General features: G+C 37.1%; 1 protein-coding gene across 3 annotated transcripts; it reads left to right on the plus strand.

Annotated features, from left to right (window-relative positions):
• On the plus strand, positions 1 to 6,163 carry LOC145990275 (succinyl-CoA:glutarate CoA-transferase). Of its 3 annotated transcripts, none has more exons than XM_083125961.1 (2): positions 1 to 86; positions 4,594 to 6,163. In XM_083125961.1, the coding sequence occupies exon 2, from the start codon at positions 4,652 to 4,654 to the stop codon at positions 5,975 to 5,977; it is 1,326 nt and encodes a 441-aa protein (XP_082982087.1). In that variant the 5' UTR covers positions 1 to 86; positions 4,594 to 4,651; the 3' UTR covers positions 5,978 to 6,163. The 3 variants fall into 3 exon arrangements, with proteins under 3 accessions (XP_082982087.1, XP_082982086.1, XP_082982088.1); XM_083125960.1 differs by having other exon boundaries at positions 2 to 77; XM_083125962.1 differs by lacking the exon at positions 1 to 86 and adding an exon at positions 468 to 542.
• Positions 6,164 to 25,722: the final 19,559 nt, after the last annotated feature.

Raw genomic sequence — 25,722 nt, forward strand, 5'->3', positions numbered from 1 at the left:
GCTCCGTAGCATGACTCAACTTTTCTTCAGTTTAGGGTAAGGCGACTCCATAGCTAGAAGCGGAATATCAGTCCAAGGTTTGTAATGTATGTATGATGGTACAACGATATTCTTTTTTGTGTTTTTTGTTATCTTTTTAATGTGTCTGAGAGGACGAATGTCTAGCTTTTAAAAACAAATGACAGTAGAACCTTGCATTTGGCAAGCAGCCAATATATCCTGGCACTGGATTACGTTTGAGCAAGAGGGGAAGACAGCTGTGCTAAGAATAGGCCAACTAAAGTCAGAGGCTTTACGATACCAACTTGTTATTATACAATACACATTAGAACGTTACTGACGTCGATTTTTATTTGTATTGTTTTGGTTTTATGCCACTTTGGCTAATCGTGACAATTATATGAAATTGATTAATGGACTTTCACAAAGAAATGCCCAGGTCGGAACTCGAACCTTGCTTGTTGGAGATTGAACTCACGACTACTGTATTCAGTGTGATAGCTACAGCATAGTCTACAGCAAGGGTGAGGATGCGAAAGTAGGTAAGAAGTTCACCTGAAGGCGGGAGAAAATATGTTCTCTCAATGGTAACAGTAAAGGGGGTGCCAGGGAGTCACGTCCCTTTAAAAAAGGAGGCTACAAAAATATGTAATATATAATGGCGGCGTCAGTCCTAGGGAGAACTCGAGAACTCCGCGCCAGATAAAAATAATTGTGTACAATTTATAGTACGCTGGTGATTCCAATTAAGCAACTAATATGATTTTTCCTGACTTTGTTAATTGTTTTGACGTATTTAAAGATATCCAAAATTACTGAAATGATGTTCCAAACAAAGTGTACTATATAAAAATCTAATCCAAACATTTCAATCAGGAATAGTTAATTTACACAATTCGTTTAATTATAGAATGAAATTATAATTTAAAAAAATGTATGAAATAAGGTAATTCCGGTACAGAATCAAAACTCAATGAAAAGTAAAGAGATAATTCTGATAGAGAATGAATGTTATTGGATATGATTAAAAGTTGCCACTTTAATAGGTAAAATAATAGTTTGATATTGAACACGGCCAGTTTTATAATTAAATATAATGAACGTCACATCAGTGGCGCATCGCAAATGCAAATAAATAATAGTTTGGAATTTTTATTAACTTCCCATAGTTCTTGCTTTTAACCTTCAACTCGTTCTGTGTATTGTTCTTAGGTTATTGTACGAAATATATAAATTAATCGTTTAATAATTGTATTAACGTTTATATTGCGATTGAATAGAAACATGTACTTCAGATTAAGAATAATAAATCTCAAGATATTGTTCTGACTGAAAAACTTTGGCTAGGTCCCGTGTATTATATATACCTCAGGCACGCAAACTACCTAGGGCCGGCCCTGTATAATGGCATTATAATTACTATATACAGTCAACGGCAAATATAATGGTAAGCAAATTGTCCACCGCTATTTTCATTACTTTTTTATTCTACATTCTGTGTTGTTTTAAGGAATGAAACTCTGTTGGTTCGAACCAGGCACTGTTCTCTTCTAATTGACGTCTTTATTTCAATTCATTGTCATCACACTGTGTAATTCAGACCGAATGAAAATGGTGGTGGACAATTCGCCTACTGTTTCTTTCGGCGTTGGGTGTACTACGTTCTGTATTAACTTTCAAACTTGTGATGATTTTGTGTACCCTCAACTGCCGCTCCAGAACGTGACATACGAACGGACACCTAGCGGGAAAGTACAAACTAGACTACACGGGACCGGGAGTCTTTCGTACTAGCAGATTCAGGTTCAGTGGAATTCATGCGTATTACCATGCAAACTGTCCATCACCATGTTCGTGCACTTTATTTGACCCAATAAGAGATTCAAGAATTAAAATAAAACTCAAAACAAACAACTTCTGCACCTGCATACATAAAATCCATCGCTTAAAAACACATAGGATGTAAGAGAAAAAAGTCATGGACAATTTGCACGGTAATACTCATGGATCCCACTAAACTCTGCCCCTGAGAAAATACATGCGCTCTTGCCCCATGATGTAATTCCACACTAACGCCACTACTTCCAAGCCAGACAGAGCCTCAAATTTGGTGGTGCAAGTTCCGATTCGAAACTTGTCATGGTCATTCATGAGTTTTATGTTATCACCATTTATCCTGGCCGTCGGGATTAGCCAAAAAGGAAGAAAAGCGACGAAAAGTAATGCACAATTGTTAAAAATTATTATTCGATAAAACTGATGCAAATATTTACAAAAAAAATATTCACCATTTTTTAAGTAGGTATAAATTCATTTTTGTTTGTATTATTATGGGCATATTTCTGTTTGCATATCCACCATTTTGACTTGCGACTGAATACAGTCGTGAGATTTGACGATGAAACACAAAATTTTAATAATTCTGTGAATGTTATTCACAGTGGTTCTACATTGGCAGGCAATGTTAATATAATATTTATCCACTGTCTAACACTGCGTTTCGAATGAGAGTAGCTATCTCTTTTCTTGTCTTGAGGAAAACAAATTTATTTTTGCCAGTGGTGATCGAGCCCACAAGAGGTCTGTGATTTTACTAAACGTTTAGTATCTTCTAAATCCATGCAATTATCGAAAAGGTAGGGTTGTTAAAGGTCCAGGAACTCATGGGTTCTATTGGGTTTCGTACAGGATCGGAACCTTTTTTCTCGCACAATTTAAATTCGACCGCCTCCCGTGGCGGAGTGGTTAGCACATCGCGCTACGACGCCAGAGGTCCCGAGTTTCGAATCCCGGCCTGGGCATGGATGTTTGTGCGTATCCATTCATCAATTACATCATATCATCACTCATCCCCATCTTCGCACATTAGCCAAAAGTGGCACAAAAAGCGAAGTAAAATAAAGCAAATTAAAAAGTAAAATAACAAATAAATAAATAAATTCGGTCCAAGTTGCGAATTGTTTCATTTCAATACCAAACTAGGACCGTCTTAAAATTGATCCGGAAAAAAAAGTGTCTGTATTGTTCTATATCGGTTCCGAATAGATTTCTCTGCTCTATCTGGATTGATTTAAAGTTGAGTTCTTAAATGATCCGCGAGTGCGTTTTATATTGGAATGGCACACTCCGCGGTTGTAGAAAACGTAGCACAGAGAAGCAATGAGAACGCTGTTTTTCTCTCACGGGCCACGTTCATAATCCTCGCTTGGTGAAGCATTAAGGCAACGAGTAAATCTGATGAAGGATGAAATGTGGAAAATTGGTGTTATTCTCCGTAAAGCACAATCAAAGACTAGTGCAAATGCAAAAACAGCGTCAGTATCTTCGATTTCATTTGCATGGAAATTCCCATCTACACCGTTTTTGCACAACCGAAAATGACTCCAAATTCACTGTCACATTCACAGAAACAGCACGAAAACCGAAGGTCGCGCGTGGTTGCACAAATTTCCCTTGCTTGTCCCTATCTGGAAAAAAAAAATCTGCAGGTCTTCATGATTCCGTTGCTTATCCGTGCCTGTTGGGACTCGACCCAAGAATGTCCGGTTTCACAGCAGGAGAAAATTTACCTTTACGGGCAGGAACACTAGGGGCCCCCTGCTTCCCCGTTAATTCTCGCCCCGGTCATCAGTGCCTGAGATACTAGTATAGGATTGATTGGATTACCTTTTGTGTCTATATATTTTTAACTGTTATGGCCAGCCTCGTTGGTGCGGTGGTGTGCGTAAAGCAGGGAATTTATTATGAACGGCTCGGCCGAACAAATTCATTTAAATAAAATGAAACGGGAATGAACCCATTCTTCTGCTGTGTGAGAAAATTAGCAGAGAATGTGAAGAAGAACCTGCTATGAAAGTACCCCACAAGCTCTTCTTCTGATTAGCTCTCCATTGAAACTGTTGATTGGTCGTCGTGTGCTGTGCGGATGGTTCATAATGGGTTTTCTGCTTAACGAGCCACGAAGTCCATGGTCACGGTTGAACTCAGGTCGGACTTAACATATATCATTGTATTTGTTTCATCACAAAGCTTTTCATTCATTCATTCCCACCATTCCGATTAAGCTAAGAAGTAGAAAAATGTGCTCAAATAATAATAATAAAAAGAAGATAGAATGGTTATCATGTCACCACTACAAAAAAGAAAAACACAACCTTATATGTATTGTTTAACAGTCTCATGCGCAGCAAGTGGCTGCGGGCGCTACATGTACTATATATTGTGTACAGTTGCACACTAACATCCTCAAGTAAAATATACATTTCTAGTATTCACGTTGCGTTGATGGTACACATACTCAAACACAGAAGAAATGCTAAAATTATACTATTGATCATAAGACAACACAAACTTTACATTTTCGTTTCGGTTGGCACGGACTCTCTTTCTTTTCTGTTGTCTGTCTTTGTTTTTCCTCGCCATTCTCTCACTTCTTAAAAGTACCTCCCCAATTCGTTCCATCGTCTGTCACTTGTGTCAATATCATGTTTCTGTTTCTAAGGGTAACATGAATCTTGATGTATATGATTTTGTCACTGTACTTTTCAAAATACAGTAATGGATTTCACCAGTCGTTTCTTTTGTTGATTGCAGAGTTGAACTTTGGACGAAATACAAGGTCGATGCTGGGACTAACTGACTTGCAGACAAAATGATTGTACGACACATTGCTATGAACAGGTTACCAAATATACAGGTGAAGCTGTGGAATAAATGCAAAGTAACGTTTGTGAGCACAAGATGTATCTCATTACAACAAACTGATTCGTCAGATGATAAAAGTCCACTGCGTGGGATCAGGGTGCTAGATCTCACAAGAATTGTTGCAGGTCCATTTTGTACAATGGCTCTTGGTGACCTTGGAGCTGAAGTTCTGAAAATCGAGATGCCAGGTTCTGGTGACGAATCAAGGAAATGGGGTCCCCCTTTCAAAGGTCCAGAAAGCTGTTACTTCCTGTCACTGAACAGAAACAAGAAAAGCGTGTGCGTGAATCTTAAATCTGACTCTGGAAGAAAGATAATATACGATTTAGCAAAACATAGTGATGTGTTGATTGAAAATTACATCCCAGGTAAACTGGATGAGATGAAACTGGGTTACGAACAGTTGAAAAAAATTGCTCCTAAACTTATATATTGCTCCATATCCGGTTATGGACAAACTGGGCCATACCGAACGAGGCCAGGGTATGACGTCATCGCGGCTTCGATCGGTGGACTTATGCACATTACAGGGCCTGAAGGTGGTGAGCCGTGTAAAGTAGGAGTAGCCATGACGGACATGGCAACAGGATTATATGCTCACGGAGCCATCATGGCGGCCTTGTTGCAAAGACATAGAACAGGCAGAGGGCAGAAAATCGACTGTAACTTGCTCTCCACTCAGGTGGCAACTTTGATAAATATAGGATCCAACTATCTCAATGCTGGGTTGGAGGCCAGGCGGTGGGGTACTTCGCATGAGAGTATAGTTCCCTACGAATGTTTTCCAACGAAAGATGGATATTTGACAGTTGGGGCTGGAAGTGATCAACAGTTCAAAGCTCTTTGTGCCAAGATAGGATCACCCGAATTAGCAAACGACGAGAAGTTTCTGACAAACATCAAACGTGTTGAAAACAGAAAAGAACTTGTGAATCTTTTGAGGGCAACCTTTAAAAAGAAATCAACCACCGAGTGGTCTAAGATATTCGAAGGGTCGTCGTTTCCTTACGGACCTATAAATTCTATGTTACAGGTCTTCAGCGACGAGCATATAAAGGAGATTGGTTTAGTGAAGGAAATCCAACATCCAACCGCAGGAACAGTGAGAGTTGTAGGTGCCCCTGTTGCTTACAGTGATGCTGACACCAGTGTTAAATTACCTCCTCCTCTCTTAGGCGAACACACCACAGAGATTCTGACAAATGTTCTGAATTATAAACAAGAATTTATATCTGAGCTCAAGCTAGAAGGAGCGATTGATTGTCATGACTAGATATTGAATTTTCTTTTTAAATAATGGTATATGAAACCCGGTGGAGGCGCATGATTGTTCGGATCCCACTGTTAAACTGTAGGTTCAGTCTTGATTAGCCTTTCTGTGCATAAAATGGACTTAAAAACAAATTCAATCAATCAAACTGCATAATCATGTCAAAATACATATCTAAATAAGAATTTTTACCAGGTGTACTATTAATTTTAAAATATGATTGAAATCTTGTGTAACAATTGAGCTTTCATACAAGAATGAATCATTAAACTTCTTAACACCAAACTACTATATATACGAAAATGCTACACTTACGTTAACATGAGCATAATGCTTACCAAGATTAACAATTGGGTTACATATTTTCATGCATTTTGCAGTATTCTAGGCACATTCATTCTTATCGATTTGAATTTTTTGCTTTATCTATGACGTCAGTTGATGATCAAATTGTATAAAACTGATCATATTGTTTCTTTCCGTCTTGGATTTAGAAAGGCGAGTGTTATCAACTTTGTACTTGTAAACACATAAGAATATCTTGCAGTAGAACAATTATCAGGTCTCTGTTTCTTTGCTAACGATTTCTAACACTAAATACATATTCGACTTCCAGAGCATTTGAAACAATTAACGAACATTTCTTTGGACATCTACAATCGAAGTATTGTCGTCCATTATGTGATCCTCGTAGCCTATTTAGACACTACTCATTCTGTGTAACCCATGCATGTATGCATATAGCACTCAGTGGCGCAACCACAGGTTGGCATTGCCCTTCCCAACCTTGGACGGAAACCAATTCTACGGTAAGAGGGGCAAACATTGAAGTAAAGAAAGGCAAAGCTAGCAGGATCTAAGAGTAACAGGATAAAATACTCAAGATTGAATTAGGCCTTGAGCCAGGCAAGTTGTTGGTACCACTCGGGGGGACGGGTTCTAATATGATTTTTGGTAAGGTTGGGATGCCTGGAGATGGAAAATATGTGTTAGCATGTCATACATAACTCTTTGCCTTCTGTGTGTTACCACTCCACTCCTCAGATAACATTGATGTAAATGGAAAGTTTTGATAATTTTTAATATTTTTACTTTTACTATTAGAAATGACAATTACAGTAATTCTGATCTAAATTAATAATAATGATGATAATAATTAAGATTATAATAATAACAATAATTAAAATTTGTGAATGTTTTAATAATTTAATTGATAAGTTGGATGGGATTTAACACCAATACTGGAGTCAATTGGCTATTTGCCCATCATTAATACCGATATCTCTGAATTAACAACTGAAGTGCGCAGCTGTGAGAATGACAGTAGCAGTCCAAGGACAGTGTAAGAGTTCATTGAGGAACGTGGGCAAGTGGTACAATGTCTCAAAAGTTCAATTTACCTGAATCGATGGCGTGGAGAGCCATAGAAAGGACGGAAGCTGGACAGACAGCGAGAGGTATCTGTAGCCCTTGGAGCGTCTCAATGTGCGACGAAGGCAAGGTCATGGCCGTCAAACAGCAAGAGACAACAGGTACCTCTTGTTAACAACCGATTGGAACAGACTACAGAATGCAACGAATCTATAACATACCATTCTCACAGCAATAGGGTGCAGGTGTCATCTCAAACTGTCTGCAATCACCTACTTAAAGATGGCCTCTATGCATATAGACTCATGGGGTGTGCTCCATCACCGTACAGCTTTCAGTCCGTAGAAACTTGGCTTAGGAACATCGCAATTGGGGCCACAACGAATGGGGTTGAATGATTTTGTGGGACGTACGGACCTCCACGTCATCCAAAATGGCAGTTTGATGGCCTTTAGATATGGGGACAAGAACCTCGGACCTCTTGCCATGCCGTGCGCAGATGTAATAGGTGATCGTTTCCTTTTCATCGGCGATAATTCTCGTCCTCTCAGAGTTCTGCTAGTGCACAGCGTGCCAGAGGACGAGGGAATAGTGAGTATGGATTAATTGATTGATTTGCTTTATTTTACTTCGCTTTTTGTGCCACTTTTGGCTAATTTGCGAAGATAAGGATGAGTGGTAATATGACGAAACTGATGAATGAACACTCACAAACATCCATGCCCAAGCCAGGATTCGAACCCGGGACTCCTGGCATCGTAGCGCGATGTGCTAGCCACTCCGCTACGGAAGGGGGGGGGGGCGGCTAGTGAGTATGGAGTGACCACCGTGATTACTGGACTTAAATATCATAGAGAATGTCTGGCATGCGATTGGTAGACGCATTCTAGGTAGAATGGCACCTCCCTCAACTCTTCCAGAGCTGAAATTGCCCAAAGTGAAGAGAGCCGAGGAATCCTCCAGGCCCTCATCGATCACCTCATCGAGTCCATGCCACACAGATGTGCAGCGGTGTTGGCCGTTCGAGATCACACACCACACTAGGGGTGAGTTACTGCTGTGACCCTGTCCTTTTCTGAGCTGTTCTATTGCTCTATAGTGACGCACATCATGTGAGTATTGGTCCAAGCTACTTTAGGGTACTTCTGTTACCTGTACTAGCCCATACTCTACTGTATCTGTTCTTTGAATGTTCTTTCAGTTGCATAAACATGGTTTTCGTCTAGTTCTTTCTGTTCCTCTCCTGATACAAGACGAAGGCGGTGGATAGTTATGGCAGGTCAATTATCAGACAAAACACAATTTGGTCGAATTATTGTGACAGCATAGAATCGGAATCTTCAATCTTCAAATGGGCTTTCTCTTAGAACTATTATCATGGGCATTAGAGACATACTTGCAGAAAAATGTTATCCCCCTGAGGAAATATCTGGAAATTCAGCCACGGCGATTGATGGTATGGCTCATATTCAGAGAGTAAAAGAAGAGGAGTCAAACTTTGGTGAAGTCTATCTGCTTTGTCCATTGCTTTCAAGAAGGAAACACTAGTCCAAGAATTTATGTCTGTTCGATACGTACAATGAGACATCTATAAAGAACACCGAAAGGATAATCACATGGGAAGAACTCGAGCATCAGTCACAGAGCATCTCATCTTCCCAGATTGTCAGAAAGTGAAGGGAATTCCTTAGTCACGCAATTAATAAAACAACTCTAATTGCATTTCTTGTTAACAAATAGGAAACCAGAGCATTTTGTAAATCTTTTGAATAAAACACTTCGCGAACTGTGGAGATAAATGATGGAACATCACATCTAAAGGGAGCCTCAAAGTGCTCAATCTCAACCGTAAACATGAGAAAGAAATGATAATTTGTTGGTGAATACTGCCGCTGCTAATGAGGGTTATGAAGCGGTAATGAGAGGCTCAGATGACGCAGATGTTCGTATTGTGTGTTTAAGATTCCATGAAAGAATCATGGTTAAATTATTTCTGAAATATACTACTAAAATACCCATGTGGGTTCTTGACATTAAGAAATTAGCTTCAATTCTTATTAAAAATGTTTGTGGAGATATGATAAGTCTCCATATGCATTTGCAGGAAAAGGAAAAGTAAGTGCATCCTTTGCGCAAGAAGATATCCATAATCCCTCAAAATCCAGTGCTTTTCTCAGGGACTATTCGTAAGAACCTGGATCCCTTTGACGAATTCAGGGACAGCAGTATTTGGAATGCCCTGGAAGAGGTTTGTGCTTATTCTCGTATTCAGCAATGCATGTGGTGGCAGTAACCTAACCATTACATAGTTGCAACCATCAAACACACACTGAATATCTGTAAGTATGAGTTTTTTTTAAGTCCACTTTTATGCACAGATAGACTAATTGGGACTGGACCTACAGTTTAAAGTATCAAACACAGGATCCCTTGATTACAAGGCAGCCATATTACCACTTTGCCATCGGAGATGCAATCTGTAAGTACGTAAGAGTAGTTGTATTGATGATATTACCAGCTCGATAAATGATGAGCCCCCCTCTAGCAGATTTGTTTATACTTAAAACAAGCTCAACATGAGCATATGAGCTTTTTGCTCAAGTGTGGAACCCTGTCTAATCCAAGATTTTTGTAAAAATGCCCTCAGGAATTTCCTGAGAAATGATGAGCCCCTCAGATTGATTTGCCTATACTTAAAACTATGCTAAGTTCTCTTATCATCTTATTGTTTATAGTATGTTTTTCTGTCAAAATCCCAGGAATCTTGAATTGATATTTATTGGGTTCTGAGAGCCAGTAGAGTGTGGTGCATGGTTTTTATTGCCTTGTAATCAAAAGGCTCGGGTTTAAGTCCTGGTAAAATGTGAAGCCTCCCCTGATGGCAAAATGTTAATATTGTTGTCTTGTAAACAAGGGGCTCTGGGTTCAAGTCCTGATAGATTGAAATACATGTGGCAAAATAATATTTCCATAAGTGAGATTTTGAGAATAATTACTGCTAGTTGATATACAACTCCCAGATCTGAAAACCTGGTAAAAGTGTTATACAACAGAGCAAAATTATTCTATATTGGGGATTACCCAAGCCTAGTTAATAGCTGTTGTCTGGGTATAAAATCACATTAATTGTTGTTATATTTTTATGAGGCAAAATTCCTTGATCAATACAACAGAATAGAGGTCAAGCAAATATAATTAATTGCTTGCATGTTCTTCTAATCTTTTAATCAATCCTATGTTTTGGCCAGCAATAAATTATTGCTTGCCCGGGAAAATTATATTTCTTTTATGCCAGCAGATATAATCTACACTGCGTCTTTTCAGAGAGAAATAACATATTATTCATCATCAAAGAGTAATTGCCTTCTTTCTGTATGCCAGCAGATATAATCTATATTGTGTCTTTTCAGAGAGAAATAACATATTATTCATCATCAAAGAGTAATTGCCTTCTTTCTGTATGCCTGGGAGATTTTATCTGTTGGCTTAACCTGCACTATGTTTTTTCAAAGGGAAATTACATGTCATTTATCATGGGACTCAAAGAGAAAATTCTTATCTACACTGTGTACCCCTTCAGAGAAAATTACTTGCTATCCATCATATTGAGGAAATTCCTAGTAATAATTATATTGACTTCTTGGATATTGTCGTGCAAACTGAATTGTATATTAGGTTTGGTCTTGATGCAATAATATAAGCCCCGAGTCTGTAACTTACAGAATATATTTCTGTATTTCAGCTTTCCTGCCACAGGCAGATGTGGTATAAAATTTAGGTAAGTAATAAAGCTTTCTTGCTGCAAGCAGAAGTGTTGTAGACATAATTTTATGGCCTATAATCAAGATTTCAAACCTGGCAGAGTGCATAGGCCTCCCTGACAGCAAAGTGTGTTGTGCAACAGCATAATATCTTCTAGAATTGCTCTGTGACCCTCTCATTTCTTACATCATAAACATATGATTTTTCTCCTATGAGAATAACACTACATATGGTGTCATCAGGTAATGCCTCATGGAATTCACAGATAATTTTAATATTTGTCCTGTCATTCACCACAACTTGTTTCCTTTTTGAAGTGTTAATTACAAACATGGGTCTCTGTGCCTTGAATTCATCTGGTGTGTAATACATATCCGTATTGCCAGTAGTGACTCTTTTGAAGGAAGAAAAAGCCTCATATAATTTGAGGAAATCATTCTTGGACATGTCTAAATTGTAATTTTCTCTAGGAAAGACCTCATTTCTGCCATTTTTAAGATATATGTTCTTGATGTTGCAGCTATCAAATTTACTTGAATTTTTTTCCTGATTGTTGTGTCTTCCAGTCTGAAACAGTACCACCACAAAATCAGGCATGTCAAATTGAATACTGGAGAATGAATTTGTGGCATCAAATTCATAATAAGAACCAGTTGCGGGCTTCTGTACACATTGATATGTATAAAATTGTAAAGGAACCTGTGGATTTTTTATTATATCAGCTTTGTATTTAAGAGCATAACTGGCCTCATATTCAACAACAGGGATTCTTAACTCCATAGTCTGAATAATGCATTTGCCTGCATCTGGTAAGGTATTAGGCAGAGCTCCTCCTGTGGGGTTTAATGCACTGTACCTCATCAAGGCATTATTATCATTTGCAGCTCTTCTAAATGTGATTCTTAACCCACCCTTCCACATAATTTCTTTGAAATCTGAGAAGAATCCTGGCAACAGGCGCATAGGGAACAGCACTGTGTGGTTTTTAGATAATATCTTATCACCAGCCTCAAATCCACCGATTTTGTAGTATGAAGCCTCGGTTTTGGATAATTTTAATGTGGCCAAAGCTGTGGAGGTAATGCCGGGATAATCCACTCTGTTTATAACAACGCCATGCTTTCTGATCTCAATTTCAGAGAATAGATGTGGCACAAAATTGTCTACAAGTCTTATATTTGTATTTGCCGGATAATCGGTACCATCGAGCTTTACAACATCAAATTTGATGTATAGATCTGCTCTGTGGGGGTGTATAAATCCATCCCCTACATCAAGATCAACCTCAATTTCTGTGTTGGGTTGATTTAAATTTGCAAATGTCCTCCTGTTTGGAGGGAATGATTGTAGCTCATAACTCTCAATATTTTCCATTTTCTTCTTGTATGTATTTTTATTTAAATGTTAATCTCTATGATTGCAGTTGTTGTAGCTCCAGCAAAATCAACTAATTCTTCTTTTTCATTAGTAACCATCAATTCAATATAATCTATTCTATTATGGCACACAGGAAAATATAATGTTGGGGATGGATTGTAGATAATAGGCTCCATAAATTCAGAGTTAGGTTTGAATGTTGCAATGATCCCAGTTTGTTTGTGAGTGCCTATGCCATTTGATTTGGTGATCATACCCTCAGCCACATTACAGTGAATATTTAGAGTCTCTATGGCTAAGAATTTGGGTATATTCATAGCAGTGTGTTTGATGCCTGGTTCAAGTTTTGTGTTGTTCTCAAATCCCAACAGCTCTCCTATAGTACCCAGATCCACTGTTTCTTTGGCAGATACAATTTCTACTCTGTGAGTGACAGAATTTTGACTTAATACTATACCTCTGGGTAATTGAGCATTTAAAGTGGACAGATTATACTGCCCTGGAGTGATGACAATTTTTTCATCACCAACTGCAATTTTGTTGTTGTGGTATGTAATATTAGGGATTAAGTACATGCCATAAAATGCTCTGAGAGCTATTGTTTTGGGATACACAATGTCATCATGTAATTTGAGTTTCAATATTGAATTTTGGCTGGTGAGATGGAATACCCCCATGATGTTTTAAATACCACAAGGCTTTTTGAAAATTTTCAATTGATGGTTTATTTATTTGAGACATATATCTAAGAACAGATAAACACAAATGTCCGCAATTAACATCTTTGAAGTTTTGAACACGGGCATTATTGTAATAAAGATTAGATGAATTTAGATATTTTATTAAATTTTCAGGTGGAACACCTCCAAATGAATCAAATACAAATGCCTCATTTTTTAAATATTAAAGATAACAAATCCAGTGAGTGCCCTGATTTTTGTACTCATCCAAATTAACAATGCCACACTCTTTGTTGAGTGGTTGTTCTGGTAAAGAATCAGACATGTACACACCTCTAAAATGTTTGATGCCCAGTGGCTTGATTAAAGCTTCAATATCTTGGTTTGTAAGCGGCTCTTGTTTTTTTTAAACTTATTCATGGCTCTCTTAACACCTTTGCCTTGTTTCTCCATGGCCAGGTTATGGCGCTTCTGCTCATCTAATTCTGCCCTATTCTTCTTGGCATCTATTACTGTTTTTGCTATGGCAGCTGATCCCCCGGCCAAGCTCCCCACAGCCCCGAGAGCAGCTAAGATGGCAGGGATGGTAAATATAAATCCCCCCACATGTGATTTTTTCCTTGATTGCTGTAATTTTTTTAATTGGGGGGTACTAAGTAACAATTTCATACCATGCCCCTTTGCAATACAAGAGCTTTTTTTCTTGCGCTGTTTTTTGGTTAAAAGACTGTCAATAGTTTTAAGAGATTTGAGACCTGCATAAGGTATTTGATACATAACACCCTTGGCCTTCATTGTAGGTTTATTATATACATATTCACAACCCCCACCCCAATTTTTGTTTGGTGCTCATAGCTATGGTGGTTCCCAATGCTGCTATTTTTTCACTCAAAGAAGCATCTTTGCTTACAAATCTACCAAATGCAGCCTCTTCTAATTTCTTATCTGCAACATGTCTCTTGTCAAGATCAGAATGTGTGTTGTATGCAATATCATGGTCTCTACAAGCAGCATCTAAGGGATTAACACCAGGATCCCCTCTGTTTAATCTATGATCCAGTTTTGTGCCTGGACCACAATACTGATAACCTGGAATATGTAGTTCAAATGGCAGCTTGTTTATAATGTCATTAACAAGGCCCCGACCCTCAGAAATATTCCAAAATTTAGGTGGTAGAGTATTAATAATTTTTATAAGATATCCAATCCCCTTAGTGTCATTCACTATAAAATTAGACAATTTGGTGCTTATCATGTCCATAATTCCAACCTTTTCATTGTAAAAATTGTGATTCCCAGCATTTTCCTAACCAGCTATTACTAATAACCTGTCTACAAGTTTCCTGACATCATCAACCCACACAAATTCTTTGGGCAGGGTGTTGTATTGTTTGATTCCACTGCCAGTCTTGATTTGTGACCATATGGGCTTGATTAAATTGTTGTATTTTGCCCCACTGCTCGACTTGACTCTTTTTTGTGTGGGATCATTGTTCTGGTATAGAGCATCTGATTTTATTAATATTTCTTTGTAATCCTCATAATCTTGATCTGTATAGCTGCCAGGTCTCTTCCTGGTCATCAGTTCCCATAATCCAGGTGTTCCGGTGTACTTAACAAAAGCACCTTTTTCTCCAAGTCGAGATTCTGAATATACAATTATATCATCTCCCATAAATGTTACTCTGAAATTGCCAATTCTATGTATGATGCTGCCATCAAGCTCTGTGTCAGCATATAAGCCAAAAACCTCATCTTTATTGTCTTTAGGTGTGGTTAAATATTTTTGAGCAAGAAGACCCAATTCAATAGGATCCTGAGTAGCTTCAATTCTTCTAGGAGCAATAGGACTAGGTGTATGAATACTGGAAAGTGGGGTGAATGGATAATCTAATATGTTTCTTGCAGCTACAGGTACAAGCTCTGTGATCAAATTTTGATTTTGCTCTGTAACAGTTTTTATATTTTTACCTAATTCACTAATAGCATCAATTACAGGCTGTTCTGTTTGTTTGTGTTTTTCATAAATTCCACGGTTCTCTGATTTCCATCCCTTAAATCTTTTTACAAGATAATCTCTTAACTTAAGATCATCAATGATTGGCCTTTTCATGTTTATTTATATATGTTTCAATGTCTAGAAAATTGTTGATTTTATTTCTGTATTTGCCAGTATTAGGTGTTCTTGTCATATCAATTGTGACAAAGCCATAACTGTCCTGGCTCCAGCACTTGCTGCAAAACTTGGAAAAATCATTGTAGCTCAAGTCCCCACCTACATATTCATCATGTATGTGTTTGAGGTTGGTATGATCCTGATGAAACACGCATATAAAATTGCTGTTGTCTCGGATCAGTTGCTTGGGTATTTTTGAAAAAGTCTGTGCCAGGTAGAAGCAATCAATATTTTTGTGTCGGCCCTGTGTAAAGAAATTCCTAACCTTGTTTTGATTATCCAGTATAATATCATCAAACACAACAACAGAATTATCGAGACAGTCATGAAGTGGCTTAACATCTGGCTCAAAAGTGGCAATATCCAATCCATCATATAGCTTCATCAGCTGCTGATATTTTAATTGTTCCAAGCTCTTAGAGAAGATATACAAGTGCCTGTTTTTCCAGTCTAACCAGTTGGGTGCCAATAAAAAATTATCAACCATTAGTGTAGTTTTACCACAAGCAGATGGCCCAACAATAAGACACCTAATATTATCAGATAGCAATTTTCCATTTCTCTTATTCTGTTGTTCAGGTTCTGGCAGCCTCTTTATAACATCCCAGGTGCTCATATTATTATTTTGTTTGCATCGATCCAGCTGTGTTCTGGAAGTCCTAGCCATTTAACAAGTAACTTGTTGCCTTTTCTGCGGATAATTTTTTCTATGAGATATGTGTCAGGCTGTTTAGTTTTGCTGAGCTCTTGATCATAGAACCTGCCTTTGAGAATTTCTCCTCGGTGATCCTTTATTATATATGTGTTAAGGGTCCCGGGTTTAACTTGAACCACTGTAAATAATTCAGTGCTCCAGTTTCTTGTAAAGCCTCTCTTGAATAAGTGCTTATATTTGCTTATTCTTACTTGATCCCCAATTTTGTATTTGGCTTTTCTTGTTGTTGGCTGATATTTAGGATAATAAACAGTACTGATCAATTTTTGCTCATCAGATGAAGTTACTTCAGAGGGTTTCATGTTGATTGTGGAATGGACCGAGTTGTTATATTTATGTAGAAGTTCTGGAAGAATATTAATCCATTTATAATTACCTTGGAGGGTAAATTGTTTATACATAAGATTTTTTAAGGTTCTGTTGAATCTCTCTACAATTGAGGCCTTGAGGTCACTGTAACTCGAATAATGTTTTATTGCCTGGCTTTTAATAAATTGTTGAAACACTGAATTATAAAATTCTTTGCCATTATCTGTTTGCAAATAGCGCGGGGATCTTCCACTCTGATTGATAATTGTTCTGATGGCTTCTGTAACACATGTTCCAGTCTTGGATTTGAGTGGCACAGCCCAGGCAAATTTTGAAAATGTATCTATGATAGTGAGTAGATACTTGTAGCCCTTGTTGATTTTGTCTAAGTTTTTCAACTGTCCACTTGCCATTTCAATCAAGTCGCTTTGCCATAAATCATCTATGCTTTTTGTGACTACTGGGAGTCTCTTAAAATTATGTCTGGCCTGTCTGTGTAATTCATCAACAATAATTTTTCTAGACATAATATGTAAACAAGAATATTGCAACTATAGGGTGTTCAGCAGCTGAGACTCCAGGATTTTCTAAATATAATTTGTCTCCAATTTGTATTTTAAATTCCAAAGAGCCATCATCTTCAGTATAGGCTGTTTCTAATGTATTGGGATCTGTAAAATCCTCCAATTCTACACTGGTGATTTTCACTTTGTTATCAGCATTTGTTATTGATAAGGTAGGGTAGTGGTGTGCCTGTGGTTGAAGCCAATATTTGATCTTGATTGGTCTCAATGTGCCCCCAACAAAAAATTGGTAATAAAATTGTGCAGGGGACAGCATATATATTTTGCCACCTGGTGTAAATGGAGAATCATATTCTTTGTTGGGGATGCTGTACAATTCAAGAATTACTGAATGTTTTGGATTCTCGATTATGCCTGTTATTTCTTTTTCTGCTGTGAGCAATCTGCTTGTTACAGATTCAAGATGCTCATTGATGGTTCTAACAACATCATCATGGCCTGGCTTGATTTTTATGTCCACAACAAGTTTTTTGTATTGTTGCACAATTTCTTGTAGATGGGTGGCAAAAAACAGACAGAGCATTTGCTTGATTGGATTCCATGGTCCCTAGCTGTTGCTTGATATTAGCTACAATTTATTGCAAATTTTCAACAATTGCCAATTTTGAATTTTGAGCTGTAAGATCATGGACCTGTCTTCTGATATCCTCAAACAGGGCATGCAATTCATTAATATGTTGATTGGTTGGTAGAGTGGCCACTGTCTGAGTGAGATGTTTGATCTCTGCCTGGATATTCTTGATATCTTCTGATTTCAATATCCTATTCACTGCCCTCTTAATATTTTTAAGTTCCTGTGATGTAGGAAGATTTGAGACTGTATTTTGCAAAAATTCAAGTGCCAATTTTACATTGTTTAATTCAGAAGCATCAGCCACATTTTGCATAGCATTTTGGAGCAGGGCTATATCTGCCTGAGAAGGTGTGGATTGTTGTAAAATTTCAAGTTTTGTTTGGATATCATCTATCAAGTGATGAAAATGAGATAGCTCAGATTCAGTGTTGAGGTTTTCAAGCTTTGTGATTTGTTGCTGGACACTAACAAGGGCATCTACAATACCGGGCAGGCGGGATTCTAGTACATTTGCCAAATCACTTTGCACTGCTGCTATTGTACCTTCAAGATGGGTTATGGAACTTTGAATTTTTCCAAAATCTTCATATGTTTCAAGTTGCAGCTTAATATTTGCCACACTCCGAGTTATTGCATTCAGAGCATCAGAAGATGGCAAGTTGTTCATAAAATTTTCAAGTGTCTCAATTTTTTCTTTAACCTCGGCTATGGCATTGTTCAGAGGGTCCAGATTAGGTATTTGGAGTGACTGAATCTGTTCCTTTAGAGTGGAAATCACTAGATCAAAATCTTCTTGTGATTTTATGCTTTTGACAATTGTTTGGAGCTGTGCCTGGACATTATTTATTTGCTCTTCCAATTGTTGTTTCAATTGCTCAGAGTTGTTAGCCTGGGTCTTAAATTTGGCTTGAAGAGCTGCAACAGCTTCTTCCAAACTTTGAAAATTATCCAATGTGGCCAAATCAGTATATTTCTGAAGCAATAATTTGAGTTCAGAATCAATTTTAAGAAGAGGGTCCATGCATTGTGATTGTAAATTTGTAATTTCTAGTTGAAGACTGGCATTGAGTGTGGTTTGTAAAGCTTGTAAATCACTTCTTAATTTCTTGACTCTGACATCAAGCATAAGAATCTCATCACTGTGATCTTCATGTCTTGTATGGCCAAAAATATCATTAGGCATTTTGTTTAGTAGTTATTTATTATAGAGTATCTGATTCTTAATTCTATAAAAAAGGGTATAAGCTTGTCATAAGATCCAGGGACTTCAATATATAAGCAGTCACCAGCAGAAACAGTATATACAGTGCCAGAAACCATGTTTGAGTGCTTAATTCTGTAAGTATTTCTCCCTACTGAAATTTTAACATCACCCTCAGGGGTTGTAATAAATTGTAATTGCCCACCTACAGGTAATTGGTAATGATTTAAATTATTGTTAAATATGTACAATATTTTGCCTGTTTCATCATCAATATCTGTAAGTATGCTGTTCAGATGAATAATTAACAAGCCACTTAGTTTAGACAGCATATCAGAAGAGGGTTGTGGTGTCGGCAGGTCCATAATACCTTGTTTTTTGAACCCAAATAAGTTCATAGGCATGTTTATTTATTTCAAATCATGCTCTGTGCTTGTGCATTTTTTGCCATTTTTCAAATCACAATGCCCCCATGGTAAAGTATGAATGCCACATGATAAAATGCATCTCTTATCATCATGTGGGTCCAGAGCCACTTTTCTTACAACATTTGAAGTCAATAAGTGATCCACACTCTGAATTCTGGATTCTGATGTTTTGATTGAATTCTGGGATTTGATGCAATTTTTATAATCTTCAAATTGGAGCTCTTTGTCAACAGTCACTCTGCCAATGCCCTTGGCCTTTTTGACAACAGCACTACATGTTTTAAAACTGTACATCTTGGCACTTAACCCAGCAAATTCCACAATAACATCACCAAGTGTCTCATCTTTTAACTTGCCAGGCACCTTTTTGTTGTGGTGGTGTTGAATCTCTTTATGTTCACTGGTATCAAAATATTTAAACAATTCAGGCTGGGTCATATCTTTATAAACATCTTCTGTTTTAATATCAAGAATAAAACTATCCGTATCCATGTACATCAATTTTATATTATCACCATAAAAAGGTTTCAAGACATCATAATACAATATTGACATATGTAATTTGGCCAATTCCAATATTGTAGCCCCTACATAAATAGGTTTATCAAACTTAATTTTTGTTTTTTTCATGTTGAAAAGTGCCATATTTTCATCATAAATTCTTCTATAATTGAAATTAGGCTTTGCAACCAATTTTTTGCTCAGGCTGGGGTCAGTAATTATTTTAACATCGGTATGTTTTCTGACATTTTCAATTGTTTTGCCATATACAGAATTGACCATCAATTTAAACAAGGCCTTATCAAATTGGCTCTTTGCAGATGTTCGAAGCTCTGTATTTGTATTAATATATGGCTCCAACCATTTTGAGTGCCTGAACCTCAAAACTTTGCCAAGTTTGGTCACTTGAACACCATGTTTCATCAGGAACTGGAGGTTTTTGTAATATATGACATAGCCCTGTTTTGGCTCCAGTGTCATCATGAGCTTCTTCTGTTTAGAGCCAGGTGAGCACTGAACCTCGGGAATTGGGGGCAGATCAGAAAATTTATTGTGCAAATCATCAGGAATTGTCAGATCAACTTCTAAGAAGAGGCCATAGTCACTGTCATCAAAGTCCTGAAGATCTTCAATATTGAAATCTTCAACCCATTCAAGCCCTGCATATGGCAGTTTTTGCATCATGGCATGACCATAGAGGCTGTTTGCATCTACATACAGTATATAATTTGATGGCCGTGCTGGATCATAATCAGGCATATATTTGTTATTTGCTCTGGCATATCTCTGAGAGCATTGCACCATCCCCCCTCTTATACCTTTCTCCATAAACAGATACTTATTTTGATCTTGGATCAGATCCAATTGCATTTTAGTGTTCAAAAACATTGAAGACCATGCTAGGCCCGGGGCACTGTAAAAATACACTGGGTCCAGTTTATAATTTTGCATAGAAGATTTTCTGAATGCCTGCAATATATCAGCTAAGAGGGTCACATCAAGTTTCAAATATGCCATGTGATAATCACCAAATGTCTGGCATTTTAAATTGTTCCACATCAATTGGGCATGGTGATAATCATCATCAGTGATTCCAGATCCTCTGATTTTGCTGTAAAACTCTTCTTGTGGTGGCAGGGAACACTCATCAAATTTAGAAAAATCTGTAACATAATCATATGGATATACACCCTTCCGCCTAATTAATTTCAGGTCCTGATTTGGAAACAAGGCACATGTGATTTTGAATTGATCATCAGATAATTGAGTGGCCAGTGTAGCCAGGCTAGCCGATAAAATTCTGTAAGAATCAAGAAATCTTATGTGAATAGGAACACCATTAACTTTAATTATTTTGCTAATAGCAATATATTTCTCATCATTTTCAGCTAAAATATTTAAATTCTGCTTGTCAAACCCCTCATATCTGATCAGATGATGGAAATCATAATTGGATGCTCCATGGCAAAATATGGGGACAAATTTTGGTCTCTTGATCTTAATATTACAGCTATTACACAGGGCCATTAAGAATTTACCATCTGTATGAGAATGGTGTTTCACCTTGATATTTGTATCTGAAAATTCACAATCACATACCGGGCATTTTTCTGCATTGTTGAAATCTTCAATCTGTTTCTCTGTTAAAGGCAACATGGGTTTTGATTTTAATAAGATGTTAGATGCTATGTCATGGCACTCATTTTCTATTCTATGTGCAAATATTTTGATGGCATCTGGTCCCATGTATGAATCTTTTTTGGTAACAACACCATCCTGTACAACCACATAATAAAAGCTGGAAGGTTCATGTAGCTGGTATGGTGTAATTGAAGATTCTTCAGGATCTGGATTGCAGAATGCAAGAGATTTGAGAATTGATTCAAAATCACAGACAATATATACTGGGTGTTCCAACAAGGCTTCAAACTTTTTAAATTTGCAATTTTCACTTGGATTGGGCATCACCATATGAACAGGTTTATGGTTCCCACAGTATTTCAGATGCTCAATTAACTTGTTTTTGGCAATTTCTGCATTTTCTTCCCGAACCCTATTTACCATTTTTTGACCATCAAATACAGTTAAACATCTTCTGCACAACTTAAATATTCTATTAGATTTGTCTAGTTGTGTTCTCACTAAAGCTTCAAGATTATGTATCAGAGTGTAATGATATGTGCCATCCCCTTCAATTAAGAGCAGATCAATTGGAATAGCAGATTCATCATCAATTGTATTGATTCTGAGAGGTTCTATCGGGCAATTGCCACGGCCAGTGGAACAAATAAATACATTAATAGATAATTGTTTGCCATTGATATGCCTGGCCTTTTTTTCAAATTTATCAATATTCTGAACAGACATTGGATATTCTAAACCCTCCATTGCATCGTCAAAATCATGTTCATGTTGTTTGTAATAACTTATTCTCTGAGGATTTCTTGAAACTGGATACAAAACAGCTAAAATACACCACAAAAAGCATTTCTCATCATTATTTTCAATATTAACCACGGCTTGTTTGTCTTTAATATTGGCAGGTAATGGCAAATATGTAGATCCTTGTAATGGGCTGAATTCAGAAATATTAACATATAACTTGTGTGGAGAGCCGCATAGGCTCCATCCAGACTCTTTTGCTGCAAATTCAGAGTGTTTAATATTCAATTGATCCATCAACCTGCTTATTATTTTGTCTGAATTTGCATTTGAATATACCGGTACAGTTTCTGTTATGTGGGGCTGTGTAAATTTTGTGCCATTTGGCTTCTTATATTGTGTATACAATTTGAGGGACAGCTTATAAGAACCATTTTGTGCATTTAGAATTGCCTGCACATCAGGATTTACACTGCTCAAAAAATTCTCAATGCCACATCTTGGCTCTGATACAAACCGGTAATCCCTAAGTTGGGCATTAAAACTGCTATGGATAGGTTCATAGCGTGGCTGCTTTGCTGCTCTGGCATTAAGAGGTGCTTCATGCTTTCTTTTCAGACCAGATGTGGATGGTTGTGGGGGCAATGTTGATGACTGTGCAGAGCAAGTATCTCTATGTTTATATGTGAAATATTCCATGCTATATTTTCTATTGCATTTGGGGCATATTTTTGTGGGGGTTCTGTATTTGTCTGGGTTACAATTCCTTTGGTGTCTGGCCCAATTGGGGCTGGATATATTCTTATTACACTGATTGCAATATTTTTGATTTGGCATTTTTGTTGTTGTTTATTATATATATTTCCTGGGCTTCAATTCAAAACTCTATGCTGGATAAAAATATCAGTTGGGTTCAGCACTGTGCTTTGTGTGTGTGTGTATGTGTGTATGTGTGTGTGTGTGTTAATATTTTTGGCTTTGGTATTTATATAAAATTTCCTGGGTTTTAAATCTAATCTCTATGCTTATCTTATGACAGGTTGTAAAGCCAATAGCCCACAAGTGTAAAAAGAGAATAAATATTCATTCACACTGACCTTCCGCAAATACCTGCACGAACATGCATATCTTGAATGGCAATGACCTGGCACTGAGTATTATGTATTGATTTTTGTATAACAAGCTGGGATAGATATATGCCTGACCCTAAATAAGAGTGGATTACAACAAACAAGTTAGATGTAACAAATATCAGGCAAAATATTGTTCAATATATTTAATATTCATATTAAATCAAGCAGGCCTGTAAGTATGAGAAGCACTGTAAAAACACATCTGTTCTCCTCAGCCACTCTCACAATACTGGCTGATGCAACTTTGTTTGCACGCAAAGCTTCAATGCTCGGGAATTTCTGTAAGTACTGGCGCTGAGGAGAAACATGCGAAGCAAAAAATCAATACTACCGTCTCGGGAATTGCACACATTGCCACAGAGGAGAATTACTTGAAACATGCAAACATATAATATAAGAAATGAGAGAATCACGGAGCAATTCTAGAGGGTCTCTGCATATTGCATTGTTTTAATATTAGATAAACAATTTGAACCTGGTATCCAATTGAACTTAAACCTGAAGTAAATATGTATGGGTGTGGGTGAGGGTGGCTTAATTTCAGGTGTGGCCAAAAAAATATCAATTTTTGACAAGTTTATGGACAAAAATCTGGCTGATACAACTTTTGTAAGTATAGGCAAATCAATCTGAGGGGCTCATCATTTCTCAGGAAATTCCTGAGGGCATTTTTACAAAAATCTTGGATTAGACAGGGTTCCACACTTGAGCAAAAAGCTCATATGCTCATGTTGAGCTTGTTTTAAGTATAAACAAATCTGCTAGAGGGGGGCTCATCATTTATCGAGCTGGTAATATCATCAATACAACTACTCGTAAGAGATATCTACCTTTTCTACGCATCCAGTATTTGGTGGTTCTAATCATTCTGGCCCTCTTTTAACTCTTGCATCTCTTATGAACTTTTTCATATCTCTCCGCACAATGATGTAATCTATTATAGATTTTTCATTTCTACTTGGTTCTTCTCTAGTATATTTGTGTATGTCTTTATGTATCTAGTGTGTTTGTGTTTATCTTATGTAGTAGTTATGCTGTCTAATGTATTTCTGTTTGTCTTGTGTAGTATCGGTGATGTGTATGTATGTGTCTTGTGTTGTAGTTGTGCTGTCTAGTATGTTTGTGTAGTAGTTGTGCTGTCTAGTATGTTTGTTTTGTCTTGCGTAGTAGTTGTACTGTCTAATTTTTTTGTGTTTGACTTGTGTAGTAGTTGTGGTGTGTAGTTTGTTTATGTTTATATTGTGTAGTAGTTGTGGTGTGTTTGTGTTTATATTGTGTTATAGTTGTGATGTGTTTGTGTGTGTCTTGTGTAGTAGTTGTGCTGTCTAATGTGGTTGTGTTCGTCTTGTGTAGTAATTGTGCTGTTTAATGTGTTTGTGTTTGTCTTGAGTAATAGTTCCTCCATTCATATTGGGGGTTAGGCGTAGAGCTGACAACTCTGCACTGTAAAAAAAATGTCAAGAAACAGCAATATAAGGCCATGGATGTTCCCAAGGTAAAATATTCCGGAGGTAAAATAGTCCCCCGTTCGGATCTCCGGGTGGGGACTACTTTGGGAGGTCCCTGGACTAAGGATAAGATATACATTAGGAATAAGGATATTAAATTAGGCACCTGGAATGTTCTGAGCCTTTACCGGCCTGGGGCATTTCAGTGTACAGTTAATGAGATAGTTAAGTATAAATTAGATGTAGTAGCTGTCCAGGAAGTTAGGTGGCCAGGAGAAGGGAATTGTAAAATTAAAAATTATACTTTTTTCTATGGTGGTACTGAAAATCATAATTTTGGAACAGGCTTTTTCATAAATAATAGAATTATCTCGGCTCTTAAAACAGTAGAATTTATTAATGATAGGATATCATATGCAGTTTTACAGGGCAGGTGGTGTAAAATTATTTTAATAAACATACATGCACCAACGGAAGATAAAGATGATAATACTAAAGATGATTTTTATACAGAGTTAGAACAGGTCTTTGATAAATTTTCTCAGTATGATATGAAAATTCTGTTAGGTGACTGTAATGCACAGAGTGGCAAAGAAGAGACATTTAAACCCACGATTAGTAAAGAAAGTCTTCATGAATTAAGTAATGATAATGGTATAAGATTGATTACTTTTGCAACCTCAAAGAATTTAATTGTGAAAAGTACCACTTTTAAACATAAAGATATCCATAAATATACCTGGTCTTCTCCAGATGGTAAAACTCATAATCAGATAGATCATATTCTCATTGATAAGAGAAGGCATACTAGTATAATTGACGTTCGTACACGTAGAGGTGCTGACTGTGCCAGTGACCATTATTTAGTAATTGCTAAATTAAGAGAAAGACTCTCAGTGATAAATCATAAGCAACAAAATCTAAAAGTTATAAAATTTGATACAGGAAAGTTTACTGATGAAAGAATTAAGAAAGATTACCAAATTAAACTGTCAAATAGATTTGATGTTTTGCAGGATTTAAATGATGATGAAAATATAAATGAAACAGACGTAATTGGGAGCACATACGTAATGCAATAGAATCAGCAGCTAAAGAAAGTATAGG

This window comes from Lepisma saccharinum, chromosome 7 (genome assembly GCF_977018435.1).
Source record: "Lepisma saccharinum chromosome 7, izLepSacc3.1, whole genome shotgun sequence".
Classification (NCBI taxonomy): Eukaryota; Metazoa; Arthropoda; class Insecta; order Zygentoma; family Lepismatidae; genus Lepisma; species Lepisma saccharinum.

What these genes read in the sequence shown, in the direction of transcription:
- LOC145990275 (XM_083125961.1), top strand. Translation starts at nt 4,652, where the DNA reads ATGATTGTACGACACATTGCTATGAACAGGTTACCAAATATACAGGTG.